The sequence below is a fragment of the Parasteatoda tepidariorum genome, chromosome 4 (assembly GCF_043381705.1).
Source record: "Parasteatoda tepidariorum isolate YZ-2023 chromosome 4, CAS_Ptep_4.0, whole genome shotgun sequence".
Classification (NCBI taxonomy): Eukaryota; Metazoa; Arthropoda; class Arachnida; order Araneae; family Theridiidae; genus Parasteatoda; species Parasteatoda tepidariorum.
Window position 1 is genome coordinate 43,087,885 of NC_092207.1, and position 25,119 is coordinate 43,113,003.

The window sequence follows — 25,119 nt, forward strand, 5'->3', positions numbered from 1 at the left end:
CGCTTTTGTTAATCATATCATACATAAATGGACTAGTTGGAAATGATACACATTCAATCAATCAGGTCAAAAAATATTTAGTTTTAGATTTGTTCTATGATCCTATACATCAAGTATAACAAAATATAAATATTATTTTTCCTTTAATTTTTTTTAAATATAAATCTAGACTTTTGTTTACAAAACCAACTCCCCCCACTTTCTCTAAATTTTTTTAAACGCATTTAACTTTTATTAATATAGTAAATTCTTTTAATTACCTTGTAAAACGCAATTATTTCTCATATAGATCTTTTTTTCTAAGCTAAATTTAACATTTAGTAGCTTTTTTTTAAAAAAATTCTCTCATATATATANTAAAAATATATATATATATATATATATATATATATATATATATATGTCTAAACAATACAACTCATCCGCAAAATTAGAAAGGTGTCATTAAACTATGTTTTCTATTTCAACTAAAACTAATCGTTTTGCATATCAATCTTCCTTCCCAAAAAAAGAGAGAGAAAAATCTTTTTTCTAATTCACAAAAAAAGTTATAGGTTTTTAGCAGTGAAATATATCTTTAATAAATAAAAATACATTTACATTTAATAAATAAAATAATATCTTTTGCGTCCTGTAAAATTTCTGAAAATAAATAGAATATCATTTATTAACCCATCGATTTGATGTTCTTAGTTCAAAAGCATTCTTAATATTTCGGGAAAAAATCTTTACAAATTTTTGATTTAAGTTTAGAGTTTTATTTTTTCTTAAAAATTGAAAAGTGAGTCTTACGCCTTTTTTTGCTATTCTGTTAGGAAAAAAATTTATAATTCAGGCATAAATATCTATAGTTGTGAATAAATACAGTTTCTTTAATATGTAAGATTGATTTCTAATGTTTTGTAGCTTTGTTTTGATTTCATTTTTTTTCAAGAATCGACAAATAGTTTTTGCTTCAAATATCTCTTCAAAGCTAATTCTTAAGGTTTATTAGAGGTAAGTATGAATTATGTTGCGGTTAAGAATCATAAATTTAGAAAATTTTAGCATGCTGTACCGAACACGAAATGTCGGAGATTTTTGAATCCTTATTTAAAATTAAGTAAAAAAAAACATGCACATTAGGGGTCGAAAATGAACATTAAAATGCAAAAAAGAATGCTATTAGAATCTAACATATCATTACAGAGCAAGCTGACACTGAACACATCAAAACCAGTTTGTTTGACAGAGAAAAGTGAAAGGAGGTGAACAGAGATTATTATAAATATCTTTCAGTTTTCCTTGGTAATCAGAGTTCTCTTACGTTTTCTGCCTTGCTCGATCATGAATTGTCAGAGTCTGATAGCATTTTTTGCCTTTTAAGTATAAACCTAAATGCGCATATCTTTCAAAATTTATTTTTGGTGAAGGTTAGAAAAATATATAATAAGAGTGGTGGATGTGAATACAGCTATATAAACATAACATACTAAGACGTTTCCCTTATAGACTTGATGACAAGAAGAAAAAAAACAATACCATATATAATATTATATATATTACCTTTTACGCAATATATATTTCTTATATATATATTTCTTATATATATATTTCTTATATATATATTTCTTATAACAATGTATGTTAACTGGCATACACATTTAAAATTTAACATTTTATATAAGTGTAGACAAAAGCAGTTGGATTTAATTGAATAAAAATAACATGATTGAAACTTAGTTTTTGAAATGTTAAATAATTATTATAGGTTAATTTGAATAAAGCAAATTTTCTATGAAAACTTTTGCTTTGTTATTAAAATTGATCGAAATAATAATAATTTAAAAGATAATTTTAATTTAATTTAATTTTGATTAACTTTTTTTAGAATTATTTATTATTATTATTATGTTTCTGAAATTTTTTAATTTTTGTTAATCACTATTCCCCCTTATTTACAAAAAATAATACTGATTAAAAGAGTATTATTAATTACTAACGAATTTATTTTATTTTTGATTAACTTTTCTAAAATTATTTATTATTATTATTATGTTTCTGAAATTGTTCAATTTTAGTTCATCACTATTTCCCCTTATTTACAAAAATTAATACTGATTAAAAGGGTATTATTAATTACTAACGAAATATTATTTATTGGCTGTTTATACTCAATTATCACAGTTAATGTTCAAAGCATAACATAATATTTTAAAATGAAAATTTTAAAGCTCCATACTTTTTCAATGTGAAATATTGGAAAATGTATTTGAATATTTTCTAAAACTTTTAAAAACTATTTTTAAAAAAATAACATTTTCAAACTCACATCATAGATTTAGCACAAATATTCAAGCTTTCTTTTATTTAAAAATAACAGCTGGTTGGCAAAACAATTATGCATGATAAAGAAAATTATTGTTTAATTAGTGTTTAGTAATTAAAGACCTTACCTTAATTTTAAAAATTTCACTAAGAGAACTATTTTTAAAAAGCAAAGTCTAATATATTTATTGAATTAAAAATTTTGTTCAACTTATAATAATTTATCAAGATAGTAATTTCAAGTGAGAAAGAGAATGCAGTGTTTTAGAAGATTCGATGAATTGTGTTTTTTCGGAATTGTTTTCTAATTTTGCAATTTCAACATTGGTTTTTCTTTTTCTTTGAAAATACACTAAAATAATAATAAGTAATAAAATGCCAGTCATTTCGAAATTTAAAAACTCATTTTAACATATTTCTCATGGAGAATATAAATGCACATTTTCTTTAAACTTTAACATTTGAAAACAACAACCTTCAACTCATTCACTCTATATGCTAAAAGATGGTCAAACACTACAATCTATCAACATTTCTTAAAATAATTGTTTTAAAACTAGCATTCAAATTTTAAACAACATAGAGAATGTTTCTGGATAGAGCAACGTATAATGGGGTTGTGATTTAATTCATCATACTCTATTACAAATTAAAGATTAAAGTTAGATAACTACTTCAAAAATGCACCATTAATACATGCTCAAATTAATACAAACACAAGTGCTCAATAAATGCCTCTCCCTGCTTAATGTTAATGTTAAGGCACTTCATAAAGTGAGTGTTTTAAAATTAAAGGTCAAAACTGTAAGAGGAGGTAGGGTAGATTCAGAATTGTATATCAACCCTTTTTGCTCGTGACCCTATATCTCAAGACTGGAAACGTCATCATTAACAGCAGAGGTGCATTTTTATTATGGAATGTTTATGTGCATCTGAACTAGTACTTTCATTTATTTGAATTGCCTACCTTAATTTTGAGTTTCCTAATAATTATTGCCGATAATTTTAAGTTTTCTAATAATTATTGTCGATAATTTTAAGTTTTCTAATAATTATTGTCGATAATTTTAAGTTGTCTAATATTTATTGTCGATAATTTTAAGTTTTCTAATAATTATTGTCGATAATTGTAAATATGCAAAAGAGGATTGTAATGATTATTGCCTAGAAATAGCTGTTTCACCGTTATTTAATTATTTATTGACCAATTTGGTCCACTCCGCAAATTGGATAACAAAAAATTTAGGGGGAAAAGTTAATTCTATGCCTATTTAAATTGAACTTTCGATTAGAATTAGTAGAAAGAGTACAGTTAGCGTAAAGTTTTAAAAAAATACGTAATTAAAAATATCAGTTCTAATGCACAATCAGTTCATAATGAGAATTAGCTCCTAGCGGCGTAACTGTATGTCTTGTCATGAGTTGCTAAGCAGTTGTTAATCCATTCGATCGTAGTGTAGTCATTAGGATCAAACAACAGAAAAATATGTAGATGGTAGAATTTGATTATCTCCGATCGAAAAGGCATATTAAGAAACATTTTTCATTCAATGATCCATTCTTGGAGTTAGGCGTTCATACGTATGCCGTTTTTGCTTCATAACGTTCGATTCAGTTTGGCAATGATAAATATTCCTACTTCCTCGACACTCTAACTATAAAAGCATCCCCAGTAAAGTACACACAGATATGTGTATTTTCGAGGGTATACTACCCTCGAAAATACATATATCTTTACATTTTTACTGCGGCATATTGAAATACTTCTAGATGAAAATATGTTTTGGATTTAAATTATTTTTTAAGTATAGTTTATAAAATATGCACAATTTTTAAGTTAATTATAATATAAATCTTATGGAAAATGTGAATCTAAAGTTTTGCCTCGTGTTTTAAAGCGCAACTTCATTTTTTGCATTATTCTAAGCCTCATAAATTTTAAACATACAGTTTTTAACATTCTAATTAAATACAAAGTAAAAAGATTTATATGAGTTTTTAGAGAATTTAATTTCAAATTAAATACTAGAGAAGCTTCATATTTCTAAAGGGGGGAGTTGCGTTTTTAGTACGTTATATTGCATTTGTGATTTAAGACATTGCTTTTCTTATTTAATGTTGATTGTCTTCAGCTGGTTCACGATTTGAAAAAAATATTTTTTAAATACTTGTAAGGGAGTATATTTTATGCGACTACATTCTTTACAATTAAAATAGAATTACGGAAATTCAAAATTGGAGCAATTAATTTGGATCAACTCAGCACTTTTCATAAATACAGTTTTCTAATACTTTTTGGAAACTCGTTGTGAGTAGGCAACTGGTGCATATGCAGTTGCAACCGTTTGGGATTTGATATTGTGGGATAGAGAAGCACTCCTTGAATGTAACGAGCTAGATTTTCCGATGATTGGCTTGAACTGAGATTCTGAAAATCTTCCTGATAATAATTTGGACTTTCTTACTGATGCCTCTGGGTATGCGGATGCACCATATCCGTCCACTTGAATTTGTTCATGGGGCTTTTGCTGCAATACAATTGCGTAAGATTTAATTCTCTTTTGGGAGGCAATGCTTGGTTTAGGTGGTAAGTAACCAGATGCTAGTTGGACTCTTTCGTATTGATTACTGTATCCGTGACTTTGGGCTGAAGACTTTGGTATTTCGCTTTTTCCATAACTGGAGAATTGTGGAACTGGTACCTGGGGAGCTGATGACGTAGGTGGGAAGTAATAAGAAGGTTGAAATCCTGTACTCTAAAATTGAAATAAAAATATTTAATATTCGTTGTATATTTGGATTAATGATTTAGATCTATAGTGAAATAAAGCTGAAGTTTGAATTAAACTACACGCTTGGATTACGTATTACATCACATACTTTAATCTATAGTTTATTCAAGTAGCTTGTGTCAGCTCATCTCTAATAATTCCTTTATTGGAAAAAAAAAGTATAAAGTACAGAGAGAAATCACTGCGTAACACATATTCATCGAAGTATAGGGTTTACAAACTAAAGTTTACATTTAAAACAATCGTGCAATTAGGCAGACATGCATAGTAACAAGTTCATGGAATATTAAGAAGTATATTAATCAGTGTATACTTATTATCCATAAAAAAGAACTATTCTGGAGTCAATATCGCTTGTTTCTTAAGTTTAGAGCTATTTAACAATTTCAAACTTTTTAATTTTTTTTTAGTTTGTATAAAAAATTATGGATCGATTTTTTTCCTTATTATTTGGTTAATATTTTCAATCAATATTGTTTTCTTTTAAATCGTGTAAAGAAGTTCAAAGCATTTTCCTCGAATTTTGCTTTATTAAAAAAATATTGTATAATTTGGGAAGAATTTGGATTGAATATGTCAAATGTGTAACAATTCATAATAATTGTTTAAAAAACAATTCATTATTTAATTTCCGAGTTAAATTAGTGAAATACAAATAATTGTAAGTAATTATCAATGTAATTAATACATTTATTTGAATATGAATCATCCATTATTTATAATCAAAATGGACAATGATAAATTTCATATAATCATACAATACCAATTATTCTGTTTTTAGAGAAATTTATGATTTTGTTCAGAAACGATAGAAATTAATTAATTAATAATAAACCAATATTATAAATAATATCAAACTAAATTTTTGGTAATTAATTGTGTATATTTTATTTAGTTATTGCATATAGAGTATTCCTTTAAAATGCAGATAATCTCATAAACTATCGAAGAATTTAAACACCAGCTATTTATTTACTTTTAAAGTTCTTATGATATTACCGTTAAGCACGAGCTTTTCTATTTTGCTATAGTTAAATAGGCTTTCTTGTTTTTGAAATGGAGAAAAAAAAAGATTTATAAATTGAACTTGTTTTTGTATAAATACTAATATACTTATATATAAACACTTTGTGTAAACTTTATATTATATAGAAATTTACCTAATTTCAAAAAGAAATTGTAACTTTTTAACTACTAGAAGCTTTTCCCGGAGAGATTCCAATAAAATAAAGAAATTATTGATTAAGTAATCATTATGAGCGTAATATTCCCGTAAATATTTAGGTGTGATATTACTATTTTGCAATTATTTTTGACAAACAAATGCGATACTGTGGCTACTTCTCTTTATTAACGTTATAATTTTTCTCATTGCTTTTTTGTACATAGTTTTACATTTTTTGTTTTCACAATAATAATTCGCAAGAGTCAAGACCTATCTTATTAGTCTCGAAAACAATGACTAACGACGCAAATATTTCTATTACGAACTGCTTTTATAGCACTGCTCTAAATTTTCTTCTGAGTTAATACTTAATATAAATTTTTTCTTGTTATTTGTTACCCTTCCCCGTGACTTTACATTATCAGACATGCCAACAAACGTTTTAGAAGATGAACTCCCAAAAAAAAAGGTTAATATGTATATATATATATTTANTGCTCGCACTGATCGCGAGTGATTAATGGAACTAAGTTGAAATCTGTCCCTACCTTTGAATACTGAAGAGGTGACTGATGCTCGTAGGAGGATTTTCCTAGGCGTTGATGAGTTTTTTGGTTGTTATATTCTTCGTGGTTAACGCTTCCATATCCATTAGAAATTATTTGATTACTTTTCGGAATGATTGGCTTGAATGAAGATCCCTTGAAAGGAGATGGGTGTACGGGGTCTTTATAGGAACCGTGTTCACCGTACGAACTCGTATCTTGCACGTAAATATTTTCCTGCAAGAGTAATAATAAATTAGTATTAAAAAAAGAAATGAATTATTTTACGATAAAATAAACTTGTTTATAAGTTTTAATTAATTTTAATATAGAGCTATGCTGCACTCGACCCATTTTAACTAAAATTGTTCACTAAAATAATTTGGGTAAATATATTCCTGCATGTTATAAAGCAGGGCTGTCCAACTGGCGGCACGCGGGCCGCATGCGGCCCCCCAACATATAGTGTGCGGCCCGCCAACTTCTTATTCAGGCTGATCGGCCTCAGTTTTCCCATTAAAATGTAAGCAAATTGTCTTATAATCCTTCTGTTCCATTGTTTTATAATTCATAATTCAACTATTAATTGTTATTGTATAACAGGTAAGATGTTATTGTTCAACTTTTTCAAACTGCGGCCCGCCAGGTGATCAGTGACCGGAATTCTAGCCCGTGGGCTCTTTGCAGTTGGACAGCCCTGTTATAAAGCATAAAATTAGGACTTTCCAGCTTGATTTAGGATTTGTAATTTTTTGAATTTTTCTCATTATTGATTGGGTCCGGTCATTGAGGTAACCAGTAATCTGATCAGAGCGATACATTTTAACAGGTTGGGTGATCAAGTGCTCTTTTCAATCAACATCTTCATGATCAGCATACTGTTGATACTTCTATATTAAAAAAAGAAAGCAACAAATTGCATGGAGCTGGAAGATGATGTGACTGGTTTAATGAGCACTCATACACAGTAGATCTCGATTGGCCAGCAAATTCCCCTGACTTGAGCTTCATGGAAACTCTGTGAGACTTACTAGAATAGTGGGTAAAACATCGATAGCTTACAATCCGGTGTTTTAGGGGTTTTAATCCGATATAGGATTTAATGATAAATAAAAGATAAATAAATAATTCATACGTAAATATTTTCATAGTTTTTGTTAGTTTCATGCTGATTAATGCTTCGTAGTCTATTATTGATATTACCATATGATTTGGTCCCCCTAGAATTCTTGATAGGAAAAACGGCGAATGGTAATAATTACCTTTTTTTGTTGGTATAAATAGAATTTTGTCAACAACGTATGCAATTAAACAGCGCATTCTTATTGTTAAAGAACGCGTGAACATATTTATTTGAGAACTTCAGACGGCTGTTATTAGAAAAACTATAAAGGCTCGAAATAAAATACCGGAATCATATTGAAGCTTCCTTATAATTTTTATGTGTCCCTTTAAAAAAAACTTAAGTCAAGCTTGAAAGCAAGTGAGAAATATGTCCAACATTTAGATTAAATGTGAGAAAATTCTTCGAATATTTCCGTCGCCTTTCTGACAACGCTGAAAATTTGAACCAGACAATAATTTTAATTCGATCTAACATTTTCAGCGGGGCAAAAATATGTGCCATCAAAAATTTAATATATCAAATGTATCAAATTATGTTTAAAGCAAAATATAATTCTAATACAATAAAAAGAAAATTTCTTTGAATTTTATAACACAATACTTTTAGGTGTGTCGGAAAATATTTAATACTGCACTGCAAATGTTAAAAGTAATTTTTCATAAAAAAATTACTGGTGGTACCATAAAATATGTACCCATTTAGTTCCCATGTTTTTTCCTGTATTTTCAGCATTTTTAAATGCAAAATTATGCATTAAATAAAATGGTATTTATAGTTATTTTTACTGATAATTATTATATTTTTATCAATCAAAATATGTGTTTCAATAAGTAGTTTTACTTTAAAAAGAAACTCTGTTTAAAAAGCAATCTATTTAATAAAATAAAAACTATCTTTATGTCTATTTTAAATAAAATTTCAATCGAAACAGAATACAATTTTCAGTATTCAGTTGTACAATAGGACTTGTTAAACGCTTAATTTAATTAAATTGATTTAAATTGTACATAATGAAATCCAAAAATTCTAAAAATTGTAATTACTTTAAAAATCACATGATTTTCTTTAATCAAACTTACTTTGTTTGTGCCGTAGTGACTTGATTTACCTTTACCTCCATCATCGTAACTCGAACCATGTGTAGCTGTTTTTCCAATATCGCTTATCAATAACCTTTGGTTATAGCTTTCAGGGCTTTGGTAAAGAGATTTTAGTTCTTGAACATGAATCCCACCTTTTCCTTTGTAAGTTGAAATCTTTTCATGATCTTCTTGAATTGGACTAGTTAAAAACAAATAAATAAATATCGGCCACATTTAGTTAGAACACAAATCAAACACTAATTATTAATAAATCCATTTAGTTTTCATTTATTTATTTATTATTATAATTTTTTTGCCTTAAGTCTACAAATCCAATTATTTCCTTCTTTAGAAGATGGAGTACGTTTAGTTCATTTTCTTAAAAAAGATGCAATGCAAAATCAATTAAGTTGGTTAAGGGGATAGAATATTCGCCTTTCGATTAAGTTACCAGGTTTGAATCTCGGTAACGACTGCTCGGAACTGTTCGCACCAATCATATTTAGAGCATAAAATATCCTCAGTGGTTAGATAATGGGTAAGAATTCCTTTGGAACTGGGCTAACCGTGTGAGGTTTTCGTGGTTTCCTCTCCATGCAACGCAAATGTGGGTTACTTCAAAGTCCTCTACGAAGACTAGTGTGTCTTCACACTTAATCCAAAAGTTGCCTTGTCTTGGATAATAGCAAACACAAAAATGGGTCAACCCTGGTTTTAAAACAGAATTTAAAAAAGGTTTAAAACAAAAATTGAGAAATCCAAATTTCTAGAAAAAATTACAGGCGAATATATTTTGGTAGGATTTATTCATACAAATTTGCTATTTTATTCAACTAATAGATTATTTATGCCAATTTTCTATTCCAGTAATGTTAATTATTTCGTCGTTAGCGGGTTGTAGCAAAAAGTATTAAAAATAATAGAGATGCATTGGCCGTATAGTTTCGATCTGTAATATATAGCTTGAAAGTGTTTGGCATTGATATTATCGGCGAAGGAGTAAATTTCAAAATTTCATCTTTTTTGAGCCATAAGGTTGTTTGAGGTCTTGGAGAAATCAGACCATTTTGCATCGTGGCTTTTAAAAATAGGTAAAAATTTTAAAACATTTTAAATCTGATTTGAGTCATAAAAGATAATGCATAGATATACAATGAGAAAAAGTATGATCAAAGCTACCAGAATATGGTGAAATTTACCGCGTTTCTGACTCTATGAGTACACCAATAATTTCGATAATTTTTACCGAATCGTCTTGGTAATGAATATGTTAAAATTAACAATAAAATATGGTCTTATAATATGTGATAAAATTAAGAAATCATGGTAAAATTTGATAATTTTTATCATGATAACTTAGAACATAGCATGAAAACCATTTATGATGTTCAATTTACTTTTCAGTATTGCATTTTTTACTAAATATGTGGTAATAAGGACTATAATTTTGAAAACCAGAATTTTCTTAAAATCATTACCATATGAACAGAAAAACTATCAAATGGCTGTTTTAAATAAAATATAGTTTGGGTTTTTATTAACGAAATTATGATTTTCTTTTGAATAAAATGCCTTTACCATACTTAACGGTAATTTTACCAGAATATTCTTCTCCGTATATCAGTGAATATAATAGGTACAGTAGGCTTCAAGACTCCTCCGTGGTTCGAACCCCAGTCCTTCACAGTGACAATTCTGTATTTTAATCACTGTGACACTGATGCCTATATTTTTTTTCGTTAGATGTAAAAAGGAATAAGCATTTCGTTACGTTAAAATAGGTACTGGTGCAAAATTTCTTATGACTATTATTATAAATTTTTAAAGCATTAATCATGCCCATACAAAATAACAGAGATCATGCATAAATTATAACAATTATTGGATCTAAAATTATAGTCATAAACATTGTTATAGATTGTGTCGCTTTTTTTTTCTCAGTAAATAAAGAAAATGCTTCCTGAAGTCACTTACAATATCTATATATATATTTCTCTTACACGGCGACAAACAAAGCCTCATTACAACTCCCCGAACGGCAACGCTAGAAAATCGACCAATGATTGCCGTTAAAAATGTCGCATGCCAAATCTAGCTGAGATGGCTCAACATATAGCGCTTTTAAAAACGGAAACTGAAATAACCAGAGAGAGCATAAGCTAGGCAAAAGTGAGTAGTCTTTGTCGATAGATCTCTATTTTAGTATTTTGTCGAAAGCGCTTTTTTTCACGAATTTATATATTACGAATTTATTTGACGATTTTTGATTTATATCACGAATTTATTTGTTTTACTAGAATTTATTTGTTTATGCAGGTTTTTCCATTGCAATTCACTTATTTAAATTTTTAATAGACTTAATTATAGCCAAAATTTTAACCTTTTTAAAGAAATATCAGTTTTAGAAATTTTATCTTAAGATTTTATACTATAGCACATTTCTAATAGGTTTAACGAATTACATGTCATTTATTTGAATTCAAATTTATTTTAATGACTTAGTATTTACTAAAAAGATGTAATTTTTTTTTTTTTAAAGTTGTTACATGGATTTGAATGATTGTTTTGAATTCTTAGAATTTTGTGCATTTGCAATGTACCTATTGGTTTGCGAAGCAAACCATATAAGATTGCGTAGCAATTTTCAGGGGTTGGCGAGCGTTAGCGAGCAGGGGGCGCAGCCCACTAGTTTACTTTATTTGCTTAACAACATGAAGTTAAAAAAGTTGTATCGATCGGAAAATAAGTCAATGAATTTTATTAAACTCTTATTTGTTTGCAACTTACAAATTGCTTGAAACAAATATCACAATAAGTATTCCATAAATTAAAACTATAAATATTTATAGCTAGGTTTCCTCACCTGTAACCATAAGCAGATGTGTCAACCCCTTGATGGATATTGCCATATTTATTGCCACCAATGTTATAAAAGTTTGTTTGGGCAATTTGCACAGCATCGTTCTGTTTACCGGGTAAAACGGGAAGCAAAAGGAAACCATGTCGTTCTCCACCTTTACCATACTTGTCTCCAGTCAAAGAATGGCCCAGTTGCTTTATATAGATCGCCATTTTGCCATCCCCAGTTTGTTTTGAGAGTCCACTAACATATTGACCATCTTCTGGTACAACTCCGAGCTTTGCATCCTGTGCGTATGATTGCTCTTTTACACTTGAAATGTATTCAGCCTCTTTAGGGATTACTGGAAAATATTCTTGACCACTTGATACATATTTTTTGCTGTCAGTCTTGACTGGAATTGAGCTAAGTAAGATATAGATAAATATTATTTTTTTTAAAAAAATCAAATAAAGTAAATAAGAAAGAGATTTCATGCATCTTAACAGTATTTCATGGCGATGCTTTTGCACCAACAAAAGTTAAAAATATTTAGTAATGAATAATGTAAAATTTTGATGTTTGTTCTAAATTAAATTATTATTAAAATTCTATATTAAAATTAAACTATTAAAGTATTCTTTAGAAAAACAGAGTAAGGAACTAAGTTTCTAATATTTAATTAAGTTGACTGTAATCTTTTTCAAAAAATAATTTAATAGTTTGAATTTTCTAACTCAGCAATAGTTTGTAGCCCAATTAATCACATAAATTACAAAAAAAAAAAAAAAAAAAAAAAAAAAAAAAAAAAAAAAAAAAAAAAAAAAACACTATAATAAACTTATATTAAGTAAACACGCATAACATATAATAAACTTACATGAAGAAAAAAAGTACTACTATTATTATAGAAAAAAACTACTACTCAGAAATGCTAGAAAACTATTACTATTAGAAAAAACTACTATTACTACTATAAGAAAATAACATTTGTTCTACTATTTTTTCATTTTGAAATTAGAAACAATCGTAAATTAAGCAATAAATAAATTTTAAAATATTACAGATAAGAAATGGGATAACAGCAGTTAACAACATTTACGAGTTACGTTTTAATTACTGACCTTTTTAAAACATATTTTAAGAAAAGTCAAACAGTAAAATAAAAAGTTCTTTTACGTTTAAAAAAAACTAAGTAAGTTTTTGAGAGTCCTTTCATTTTTTGAGTGGATATTTAATAATTATTTTTAATTTGTTTTAATGAAGTAAAAATTTAAATTTCACCCGCGATACATGACATAAAATTTATTTTCTTCTATCACTTCATTATTTTAATTTGCTATTAGTAAAGATGTGTACCTGTGAGTTTTAATTCCTCTGTAGTAATAAGATGTAACAACTGCAGGTTGGTGTATTTCTTTAGATCCATGAGAATCGTATCCCGATTTTCCATCATGGTGCTTGACGTCAATTTGATCATATAAATGCTGATTTTGTTGTGCAGGTGCATGTGCAGTGTGGGAGCTATAACCTGATTTGCCGTCGGCATGTTTTGTATCTGAATCATCATATAATTGGTGAGTAATTTGAGGTGATGCATATGCGCCATGAGAGCTGTATCCTGATTTACCATCAACGTGCTTGTCATCTGTCTGATCATAATATTGCTGTTGGTGAAGTTGTGCAGATACATGTCCACCATGGGAACTATATCCCGATTCGCCATCAACATGTTTTGTATCTAATTGATCATATGATTGGTGAGCTATCTGGGGAGATGCATATCCACCATGGGAGCTGTATCCAGATTTGCCATCGACGTCTTTTGCATCGAATTGATCATATATTAAATGCTGAGCTATTTCAGGTGATGCATGGCCACCGCTTGAACTGTACCCCGATTTTCCATCTTCATGTTTTGCGTCTAACTGTTCGTATATTAATTGCTGGCTTATTTGAGGAGACTCGTGTCCGTAAGATGTTTCACCTTGACTTGAGCTGTAAGACTGTTCCTTAGAAACGTATTCATCTCCCTTTCCAGAATCTGAGTTTTCGTAATATGATTTGGAGCCATACTCTTCGGATGGTACCTCTTGAGCAATGTATTTAGATTTATCATCACTATACTTAGCAGAGTTATATAACTCACGCTGCTTCTGGCCGATTTCTTTAGAATAACGTGGGTATGACTTTTCTTTGGTTCTAACGGGTAGCTTAGTGCCGTATGGAATACTCTTATCGCTGCCATATCCGTCAACTTCATATTTGCCGCTATGGGGATATCCGTAATCCGATTCAACATGCACTTGCTCGTGATGAGTTCTATCTTTATGGTAACCATCAGATCCATAGCCAGAATGATGTGAATCCTGATTGGCGGTATGGTACGCTGGGGCTTGATGACTCAAATATTGTTGCTTGTAATGTTCGAATGAACCGCCATATTTGCTATGCGAAGACTGATCTTCACCTATAATGAAATGTAAAAAATGTTACATAAGTTTGAAGTTAATTTTTTTTAAAAAAACCTTGCGCGTGTTTTAACCTATGCATGAATGAAACTAATGTTATCTTGGAATTAAGATTAAATTAATTTTTCTTTAAATGATGTAAATTTTTGCAATAATTTTTAAAAAAAACATGATGATTCAGAGGATAGAGCTCTCGCTTCCTAATCAGGTGATCCGGGTCCGAATCACTGCGATGACTGGTGGACACGAATCACGCACCTGACTCACCCTGACCACAGTGTTAACATAACTATCCTCAATGGTAGACGGGTCACAGGTTAGAGTCCCTTTGCCGTCAGGCTAACCGTGGTAGGTCTCCCTCACAATGTTACGCAAATGCAGGTTAATTCCATCAAAAAGTCCTCCACGAAGGCAAATTTCAATCAATACTTGATCCAGGAGAGTCCTTGCCTTCTGGGTTGGGTTCAAAACTACAAGACTATGGTGTTAAAAACTGGTGATCGTGAACTCAAAATTGGTCGGCTGTTCAACTACTGTTATGAAATATAAAATGAGTTATAAATTTCTGATGTATTTCAAAACTTAAAAAATGTGTATGTCTGACATTCTGAAAGTGTCATTTTCAAGATTTGCAAAGAAGCAAACATTTTGTTTTACAATATAATAAATTTTTTCAAAGTTCTAATGCTATGAAGTCGAAAAAAGAGAGTGCTTACTTTTGTAAGGATCTTGTTTATAAAGAGAAGTTTGTTGGATGTATCCATGATCACTATGCGGATATGGCTCTGCTTTGGATATTTGATAAGATTCTTGTCCATCCAGCTTAACTGCTGTTTCCACTAATTTACTCTCTGCTTCTTCACTCACAGGCAAAGAAGTTGTGACATCAGAGGCATTGTCCGCTTTAGATGTTTCAGAACAACAAACTTGAAGGAAGCAGATACAGGCAAGAACGCAGATCTAAAACATGGTGCGTACATATTTTTAAACTACAGTTTAGTTTGCTAATTTTTAAAAGCAAATAATAGCGATAACTATCAAGAGGAAGTGACCCCAGGTAATAGAAGCAATAGCTGTTAACATGCACAAGTTTGAATTTTGTTACTTCTCACTCTATCAAAAAGAAATTGTGTTATATGTATTAAAAAAAAACATTTCTGATATAAAAAAGCGCAGGAAATTTCGATTTAAAAATATCTTAAGATATTGATTTATGTAAACAAATATAAATGCATAGGCATTTTCTTATAAAGTATTAATGTAATATTTCGATGATAACACATAATAAGCTGATATAAAATTTAAATTAAGCTATATTGAAACACGCTTGATGAAAAATGTAAAGAAGTAATAAATGACTAAGGCCTAGGCAGAGAGAAGCCGATAAGCTCGGCTTAGAAGGAAGCTGATAAGCTTACAGGGACATTAAGTTTACAGAATATAACTTACTTAAAATATATAAAATATGAAGCATTACTTGTTGTGGTGTAAGAGAGGGAGTTGCAAATTAACTTTTTGAAAGAAAAAAAAGAAAGAAACTTAAATTCGAGCATGAGTTTGGTATAAAAGCTGCAAAAATTCGTATATATTTTATTACGTAGCCGATCATGTAAAACTACGTACACGATTGGATAAAAATGAACTTATGGGCAAAGTACTTATTACAATTAAAAACTTCTTAAATAACTAAATAATTTTATAAACTTAAAATCCTATATGTTTCGGTTTATTGTTTTTAATATGAAATTACAGAGTAATAGGAAGTAGAAGAAAGTGGAGATGTATTTACCATTTTGAAAACCCAGAAAATTATTATTGTGTTTACGGTTCCACGCTTAATGCTTTTAATTGCATGATTCTATTAGACTCCAATTATTCACTTCACTTGCACAACTAAACAACGAAATTTTTGTTTTTTTTTCTTATTTCCATATTACTCCTGAAGTCTCTAAGGATAGGGCTAAGGATAGGCATAACTTCTCAAAGTCATAACCCTATCATTAGTCAGTAATTAAGAAATAGTGAAGAAATTAATTAAAAAATAGTGAAGGAAGGATTCGTATCTTCCAACAAAAAAATCTATCAAAAGAAGTTATGCGATGCCCTTTATTTGGAATGTTTCATAAAATCATATAAAATGGACAGGAAATGAAAGGGGTCTGTCACTTTCAACCCCTTTGCAAGCGTTACCAAAAATTAAAAAAAAATTTTAAAAAGATCGGAAGCCCTCCATACTTACAATCTATAATCTAATCTCAACTACAGGGTTATTCATAATTCCCTCCGCCTGTAAACGCCATTTTTCTTTACTACATCTACCGGCAACTGCTTAAATTAAAACTTGAATACTTTCGGAACAATTTCATATGTTATTTTTTGCCATATTCGTCTTCGTTTTTTAACTATAACGCTTCGAAACCCCAGAGGGAATTATGTGTAACCCTGTACTAAAATTGTATCAAATCTTAATAATATTATTATACTTTGTTTAAGTTACTATGTATAAATGATCATACTGCTACAGATTTTAAAAAGAATCGTAATTCATTTTTGTTTTTAAAAAAATGCCATATTTTAAACGTTTAAAATATTAAAAAAAAAAAAGAGAGAAACCACACATTTAAAACGTGTATCATTTGCACGGAGCATAACAAGGTAAAAGAATTCGTCTTCAAAACATCTATGATGAGAATTTTCCAGTCGGCTCATAAAATCTTTACAAATATGACCGGCTTACATTATGAAAGCTAATAATATCTGTAGTGTTTTAAAATTAGTTTAAAAGTAGTTTATAAACACCGGGAGAAACTCATTAAGTCTGTGAATCCGAGAAGCGAAAATGATTTATTTGGACAGGAAGTTCTTGGTTCTTCCCTTTCGTTTGAAACAAGTCGTTTTCCTTCTCATAAATTCCCTGGGCATTTGGCGAAGCGTACAACATTTTATGCCTATCATTCCCATACTATATGTCATTTTCAGCTTTTTTTCTATCGATTTTAAGAATAAAAATTGATAGTTTTTTAAGTCGTGAGACTTAATAGTCAGACGTTGAAGGCTTAGCAATTATCTTTTTTTTTATTTTATCGAAATTGATTTAGAATTTTCGGAAAATGGCTTTGTTATTGTTTCACTCCGTGTGGGAATCGGAAATTCCAGAGTTTTCAAAATAACATTGTTGAAACTTTTATTGGTTTCAGAAACTAGGTTGCTTGCCTTTAGGTTTATCCTCGTATTCGAAATAATATAAATTAATCATATTGTGTTATATGTTAATAAGTAATAATAAATATATTAGCCTTCTAGTTAGTTAGTCAAAAAGTTTTTTCCTAACATTCAATGCTTTTTTTTTTTGTTCAAAAGATAAATGCTTTATTATAAAAAATAAAATGATTTTAACAAAATATTGAAAAGCGAGCTATTCCTGAAATTCCTCTTGCTCATAAAGTTTGTATTATATTGTAAAGATATTAAAGATGTCTCTTCTTATATTTTTAAAAAAGCAAAGGAAAAATTCATTAGGTTATAAGAATAACAGATTTGAGCTTCTTAGTTTGTTAAGCCCATTAGGGACTTCAGAAATGTTTCATTAAATTTATTTTAAAAAAATTCTAAATAAAAGTTCATTCGAAGTTTTATTCGGATTTCATTGAAAAGATATCAGAAATGTTTGTTCAAATTTAATTTAAGGAAAAGCAAAATAAAAGTTACTTATTAAATTTGCATTCTATTTATTATAAGAATATTAGAAATTTTTCTTCAAATATATTTTAATAAAATGGAAAAGAAAAGCTCATTGTTATATTTGTATTTCATAGAAAAGATATAAGAAATGATTTTTTTTTAAATTTATTCAAGTAAACAGCTAAATGATTAGTTATTATTATTTTTTTTTAATTTTTACAATCCCTGAAAAGGTTGGTATATTTCTTATTTAAACAAAAACGAGCATTTATTTAAAAAAAAAACATATTATAAAGGTTATTATAAAAACGAAATATAATAATATATAGTTTTAGAAGTTTTCTTATTAATACAATTTTTGAATCCGTACGTTTAGCTTGATTATTTTATACGTGTTTTAAAATAGTTGCGTTCCTACTCGATCGGTGTAAAAAGATTTACAATTAACTATAAGAAGATTATGCTAATTTTTGTCTGCGACATTGACCCATGCATTCAGTAAATTAACCATTTGACATCGATTGTAGAGTATTATTTTATACATGTTATTTTATACAAGTATAATATTTTACATATTTTGCGTTCCTACTCCATCTGTGTAAAGAGATTTGAAATTAAATATAAAGAAATTGTGCTAATTTATGTCTGCGTCATTGACCTATGCATTCAATAAATTAACCATTTGACATCAATTGTAGAGTATTATTTTATACATGTTTTAAGCAGTTGCTTTCCAACTCGATCCGTGCAAAAAGAATTACAATTAACTATAAAGAAATTGTGCTAACTTTTGTCTGCGACATTGACCCATGCATTCCGTAAATTAACCATTTGTCATCGATTACAGGGTATTATTTTATACATGTTTTACAACAGTTGCGTGCCTACTCGATCTATATAAAAAAAATTACAATTAACTATAACGAAATTGTGCTAATTTTTGTCTGCGTCGTTGACCTATGCATTCAGTAAATTAGCAATTTGACATCAATTGTAGAGTATTATTTCATACATGTTTTAAAACAGTTGCGTTCCTACTCGATCTGTGTAAAAAGATTTACAATTAGCTATAAGGAGATTGGGCTAATTTTTGTCTGCGACATTGACCCAAGCATTTCAGTAAAATTAACCAATTTATATCTATTGTTAAGTATTACTTTATACATGTTTTGAAATAGTTGCGTTCCTACTCGATCTGTGTAAAAAGATTTGCAATTAACTATAAGGAGATTGTGCTAATTTTTGTCTGCGACATGGGCCCAAGCATTCAGCAAAATTAACCAATTTATATCTATTGTAGAGTATTATTTTATACATGTTTTAAAACAGTTGCGCTCCTACTCGATCTGTGTAAAAAGATCTACAATTAACTATAAGGAGATTGTGCTAATTTTTGTCTGCGACATTGACTCATGCATTCAGTAAAATTAATCATTTGACATCGATTGTAGAGTATTATTTTATGCATGTTTTAAAACAGTTGCGTTCCTCCTCGATCTGTGTAAAAAGATTTACTATTAACTATAAAGAAACTGTGCTAATTTTAGTCTGCGACATTGACCCATGCATTCAGTAAATTAACCATTTGACATCGATTGTAGAGGTTTGTTTATGATTTTTATCTAACACGCAACATTGTTTCTCGGTTCAACATTCACATTTTCGTTTTTGTGTTCATTTGCTAAGCAACAAACTTTTTTTTTAAAAAAAACGGTCATTAAGAGGTAAATTTTTAAACAAACTCCATCTTTTTATGTATGCATATATAATGTTTTTAATTTTGGGACTTGTTGGGACTTGACGTATCTTTCTTCTTAATTATTTATTTATTTTAAGAAGAAGATTAGAAAATTGATCCAAAAGAAAGTTAATTTATTCATAAAAAATTAAAAGAATGCAATAAAAAACAGTGGATTGGAAAATTCAGGTAAAAAATAATATAAATGGAAAATTTTTGATTGTCTTAAATTACAGCAAACTATTAATAATATTTTTTCAATTAAAAAATTCAGATGTAAAAGGCATGGTAAATTTCATTTTAAGTAAAAGTAAAACTAGCTAAAAATAAATTCGGAGCAAAAAATATTTTCTTGTAATTTGGTAAACTGGTTCAAGAAGACGCTATCAAGATTTTAGTCAAGTAGCTTGTATTATTTCATTTTAAATCGAACAATTCTCTCGATATATGTTTAATTTCACATCGAAAATGAATTATTTACTAGGAATCGTAGGTGTATTTTGAAACGTTGTCATACAATGGATTCGTTTCAATAATTTGGGGAAAAAAGACCCTGCAAAATACATTATAATGTTTTTTTTTAATAATTTGGGATTCACTAGTTCAATATTTCTGCTAAAACAAGTTTCTAAATTAAACAAATAGTGTAGTTTCTCATTGTTACTTAATAAGCCGTAAAAGTATTTATGAGCAGAACTTCAAAAACAAGCTCTTTTGAAAAATATGCAAATTTGATGAAAAAAAAGTTTATTGTTTAAAATAGAAGTAAACTTTATCATCAGCATAATTTGTGTTACAAGATCTGTATTTATAAATTCCTTGTAATGATTGCTGCAATTTTTCAAAGACATTTTTTGCACGTTATTGACAAAAAGTAAAATCAACTAGAAAATTGCTGTCAAATGCTAAATAAAATTGCTTACAAAAGCTACTAATAAAAGCTAAATTTCTAAGAATAATTTTCTTACGGCATAAAAATTCTGGAAACATGTGCAAAATTTTATAAAGAAATTATCAAAATCGTATGATTTTGAGAGATTGAAAAAAAGTATTTTCTTTCAATTATATTTACTAAACTGTTTGTTAAATACAAATTAATTAATCAATAATGTATAAATTTAATTCTTTTTATTCTTAGCATTTCGTAAAACTATTTTCCGTGATGGACTTAGAGTTTAAAATGGCCACATTATCCACCAAATGTTTGTTATGTGTTACCAGTAATAGGCACTACTCAAAAAAAGGGAACTATAACGTTAACTAATTCAGGATTTTATCGATATTTATGTTAATGTGCTTTTAGTAACCACTATTTATGAAGTATACTTTTCTATTCAAGTAAAGTTAATACCATAATAGAACGTTTTTTATTGACTTTTAAGACATCAGATTATTCTGTACAATAAATTAATGGTGACGCGTGCGTCACATTTTCTGGATAATCCTTATCTATAGATTTCGCGTGTAAGAAAATGGCATTTTGTTGCAGAAATATTTCACAATAACATAGAAAAAAATATTTATTGTTCGAAAAATTATTTTGAATATGGATAAATAATTTCAATTAATTATTAAATCAATGTATTTAATCTTTATTAATTTGCTTTTATCTTTACGAGTATGTCTTTACTTTAATCGATTTTTTTTAATAATAGCGTGGTTTCGTACATTTTGAACATGCATGGAACAATAAATGTTTTTTGGAAAATGGATGGGAAATTAAATAATTTTAGAGAAATACTTAAGTGTCATTCCGATATAAAAATGTGATTAATTTTTTTGTTATATGTCAAAGTTGATCTTTTTTTTGTTATGTGTAAAAGTTGATTTTTTTTTCTTTTGTAAGTCAAAGTTGTTGTTTTTTTCTTTTTTTCTTTGAGCAACGTATTCAGTTTAACGAAACTGTCAGCCATATTTCAAAGTAATTATCTATAACACAACTATCAGAATTATGATGACGAAAGAATTAAAGTATCAGAATTATTAACGTAACTGTTTTATTATAATAAAACAGCGCTATTGAATGCGCTTACGTGTTTTTTAATGTAAAAATAAATATATAGTTTAGAAGAAAGTAAACTTATAAATGAGATAAAATATTTATTTGAAAAAATTTTGATATATTTTTTTTCACACTATATGAAATTTTGAAAAATAAACCCTTCAAAAAATGACTAATTTAGGTAATGACACTTGTTAACATCCATTAAACAAAGGGGAAAGGAAGAGTATACCTAGTAGAAATGGAAAATGGTAACGAAAAAACTAAATAATAAAGATATCCCTTTCAATTAGTAATTAATGATTATTTATAAAACGAAAACAAACTGATAGTAGAGACTCAAAAGTAAAACTTACGTCATCTGAAACTTTAAAATAAATTAACTTTTAAAATCAAATAATAAAAAGTGTTTCTTTATGAAATTATTCTATTTTTTTTTTTATCTTGATAAATTATCAATCGTATTTCTCGTAAAGAATGAGAACATACTTTTTTACTTTAATGAATGTATTGTCTTTGAAAACTTCTCAACTTATGCAATATATGTTCTAATCTTTACTAGTTAAACTTACATGAAAATAATGTACATATCTTACATGAAAATAATGTATAATTTTTCGACCAAAGTAATATAAATTTCATTTTTAATAGCAATATTTAATTGAAAATGGTGCACATATTTTAAATACGTTTCGACCTAAGCAATATATAATCTCTATGAATTAAATTTTAATAAAAGTAATGTAAGTCATAAAAAATTTTCTTGTCTAAGCAATATTTGTTTTAATCTCTAATAATTAATTGCAATTGAAAATGATTTATGCCTTTAAGAACTTTCAAACAAAAGCAATAAACATATTTTTATTTATTTAAACTAAATTTAAGCTACTTCATCAATTGTTCCAAACCTATATTATATTTTCTTAAAGTTCAGGAAATTATTAAGTATAAGTTTTTGGTGGTAGTCAAGATTAGTATTTTGTACCTTCAAATATTAATAGATTGTAATACTTTCACAGTTAAGGAAAATTTAATAGTAATTATGTTTTTCAAATATCTTAAACAAATTTTGATGCTTTACATTTGTGAGCATTTGATACTTTTGGAATTTTAAGGCGTTTCTAAAATATTGTGATATTTTCCTAATTCGTGAAAATTTAATAGAACTTCTAAAAATATTTTATGCAGATTTTGATAATTTCACATAATATAAAGATTTTGATGCTTTCACATAATATATAGATTTTTATACTTTCTACAAAATACTAATTTTAAAAAAAATACTAAATAATAATATAAATACTTTTTTAGAATAAAGCAAAATGGTTAATATTAAATAAAGTATAATATTTTAAAGTAAGACAAAAATTTAAACCTTCACTTTAAAAATAATAATAAATAAATGCTATATAAATCTTTCGTGGAAGATTTGAGAACAATTTTAGCACATTTATTATATGCTTTAATGTTATAAAATATTTATTAAAAAAAACAGGCATTTAAAAAAAAAAATTTTAGAAAATTATCTAGGATATTTAATCAAATGTCCCAGGATATGAAACTACAAAAAAAAATTTTAAAAAATTATCTTTAAAGTCTAATTATATTTTACCAAAAATATATAATTAATCCTTAATTCAATTAAATATTTTCAAAGTATTTTCATTATGTCCTTAAGAAACTTTGTAATTTGGTAATGTACTAAACTTACCTTGCCGAAGATACTCTTTGTTAATGACATAATCCAGCAGGTGAATATTTGCAATTGCGATCCTTACCTGAATTACTTCACCATTTATTGTAAGTTCATCAGGCGCCAATTTTGGCTTAAATTCGCCAAATCAGAGCATCTTTTTTAATTCCCCGACTGGACAGATGATCTCCTTCCATCAACTTCGAACACGTAGAAAATCTCGTTTTCTCATTTCTTTTTTTGTTCTTACAATTATGTTCTATTTCTGCGAGCTTTAGAACTTTTTTTTTCCCTACGATCGATGAAGGTAGGAAGAGGAAATTTCTTTAATTGAAAGTGATAGAATCATCGCTTTCACTTTTTTGGGATGTCAATCATCTTGTGTTTGTTTCCACAAGTCCAATTTTCTCTAACTGTAGCGTAAATTATTGTTATTCAACAGTGCTCTACATTTGTATAATCTATTGTACGTTCCATCATGTTTTTCTTTCTAATAACGTTTACTCTCGATTGTTTTGCTTATCATATTTATATTATTTCGAATCTGCATGATTGTTCTATTATTTAGCCGTTATCATGAAATATAATAATTTACTGGTTTATTTTAAAAGCTTTAAGTCAAATTTGACAATTTATTGAAATAAAGGCCAAGTGTCACTCATTATTAGAGAAAAACAAAATATCATAATAATACGAACAACATTCTTTATCAGTCATTCGTATTGCCTTTTTTTAAAGGCATTTAGAACTTTACAGTTTTCTTTAATTTCTTTTACACAACAAAAAGAACAAAATTAAGAACTAAATAAATGTTTTTGTCACTTTATGTTGATAGTTCAGATACAGCAACTTTCATTTAAACTTCACAAACATCATAAGTCTATCAACAAAACATCTATGCTTCTTCCTTAAAATAGTTAGGGGAGTCGGTAGGACATATACCAATAATGCTAAGAATGATCTTTTTCGATGTACCTTTTCTCAGCATCTAAATAAGATACTGCTTCAGTTTTTTTTCACAGAATATTTACATATACATGTTTATATTGTGATAACTGTTAATACATATCTTTAGCAGATTTTATTTTTAAAAATTATGAACTGAGAACTTTTTATTTTTTTGAAAAGTTTAATCATTTTTGAGCAAAAATCTTTCAAAACTCAAAACGTATATTAGCGCAAAACGTTCTGTTAACGCTAAAAAAACATATCGAAGCATACAGCTGGTGATCTCAAATATCCCCAAAAAATTTCAAAGCTATATCGTAAGTAGTTTCTTAAAAAAGGTACATGGAAAAAAGTCAGTTTTAACATTATTGATATAAGCCCTACCGCCTCCTCTTAAGAATTTTACTTCTCTATATCTTATTTCCTAAAACATAAATGTAAAAAAACTATGAACTGATATATGTAATAAAATCCAAGGAACTAGACATATAATTAAAAATGAAGATCAGTTAATAGTCTTCATATGCTGAGAAAACTAACAGAATATGGTAAAATTTACCTTATTTCTGTCTCTAGGGAAACTAATAAGCTCGGTAATTTTTATCGAAGAGCTTTGGTAATGATTTTTGTAAAATTTACTATAAAATATTGTTTTGCAGTATGTGATAAAATTTGGTAAATAATATATATTGTGATAAAATTTGGTAAGCTTCACTGTAGATAATTTTGC

The 25,119-nt window shown here is 27.9% G+C and overlaps 1 protein-coding gene across 1 annotated transcript; it reads right to left on the bottom strand.

The window, feature by feature from the left end:
* Nucleotides 1-4,443: 4,443 nt before the first annotated feature.
* On the bottom strand, nt 4,444-23,516 carry LOC107444548 (hornerin-like). Its single transcript, XM_043038747.2, has 7 exons — nt 23,460-23,516; nt 15,044-15,287; nt 13,216-14,326; nt 11,881-12,282; nt 9,015-9,216; nt 6,813-7,046; nt 4,444-5,063 (listed from the first exon to the last, which is right to left on the bottom strand). Exons 1-7 carry the CDS (start codon nt 23,487-23,489, stop codon nt 4,593-4,595), a joined length of 2,694 nt encoding a protein of 897 aa, XP_042894681.1. The 5' UTR covers nt 23,490-23,516; the 3' UTR covers nt 4,444-4,592.
* Between the last annotated feature and the right edge of the window lie 1,603 nt (nt 23,517-25,119).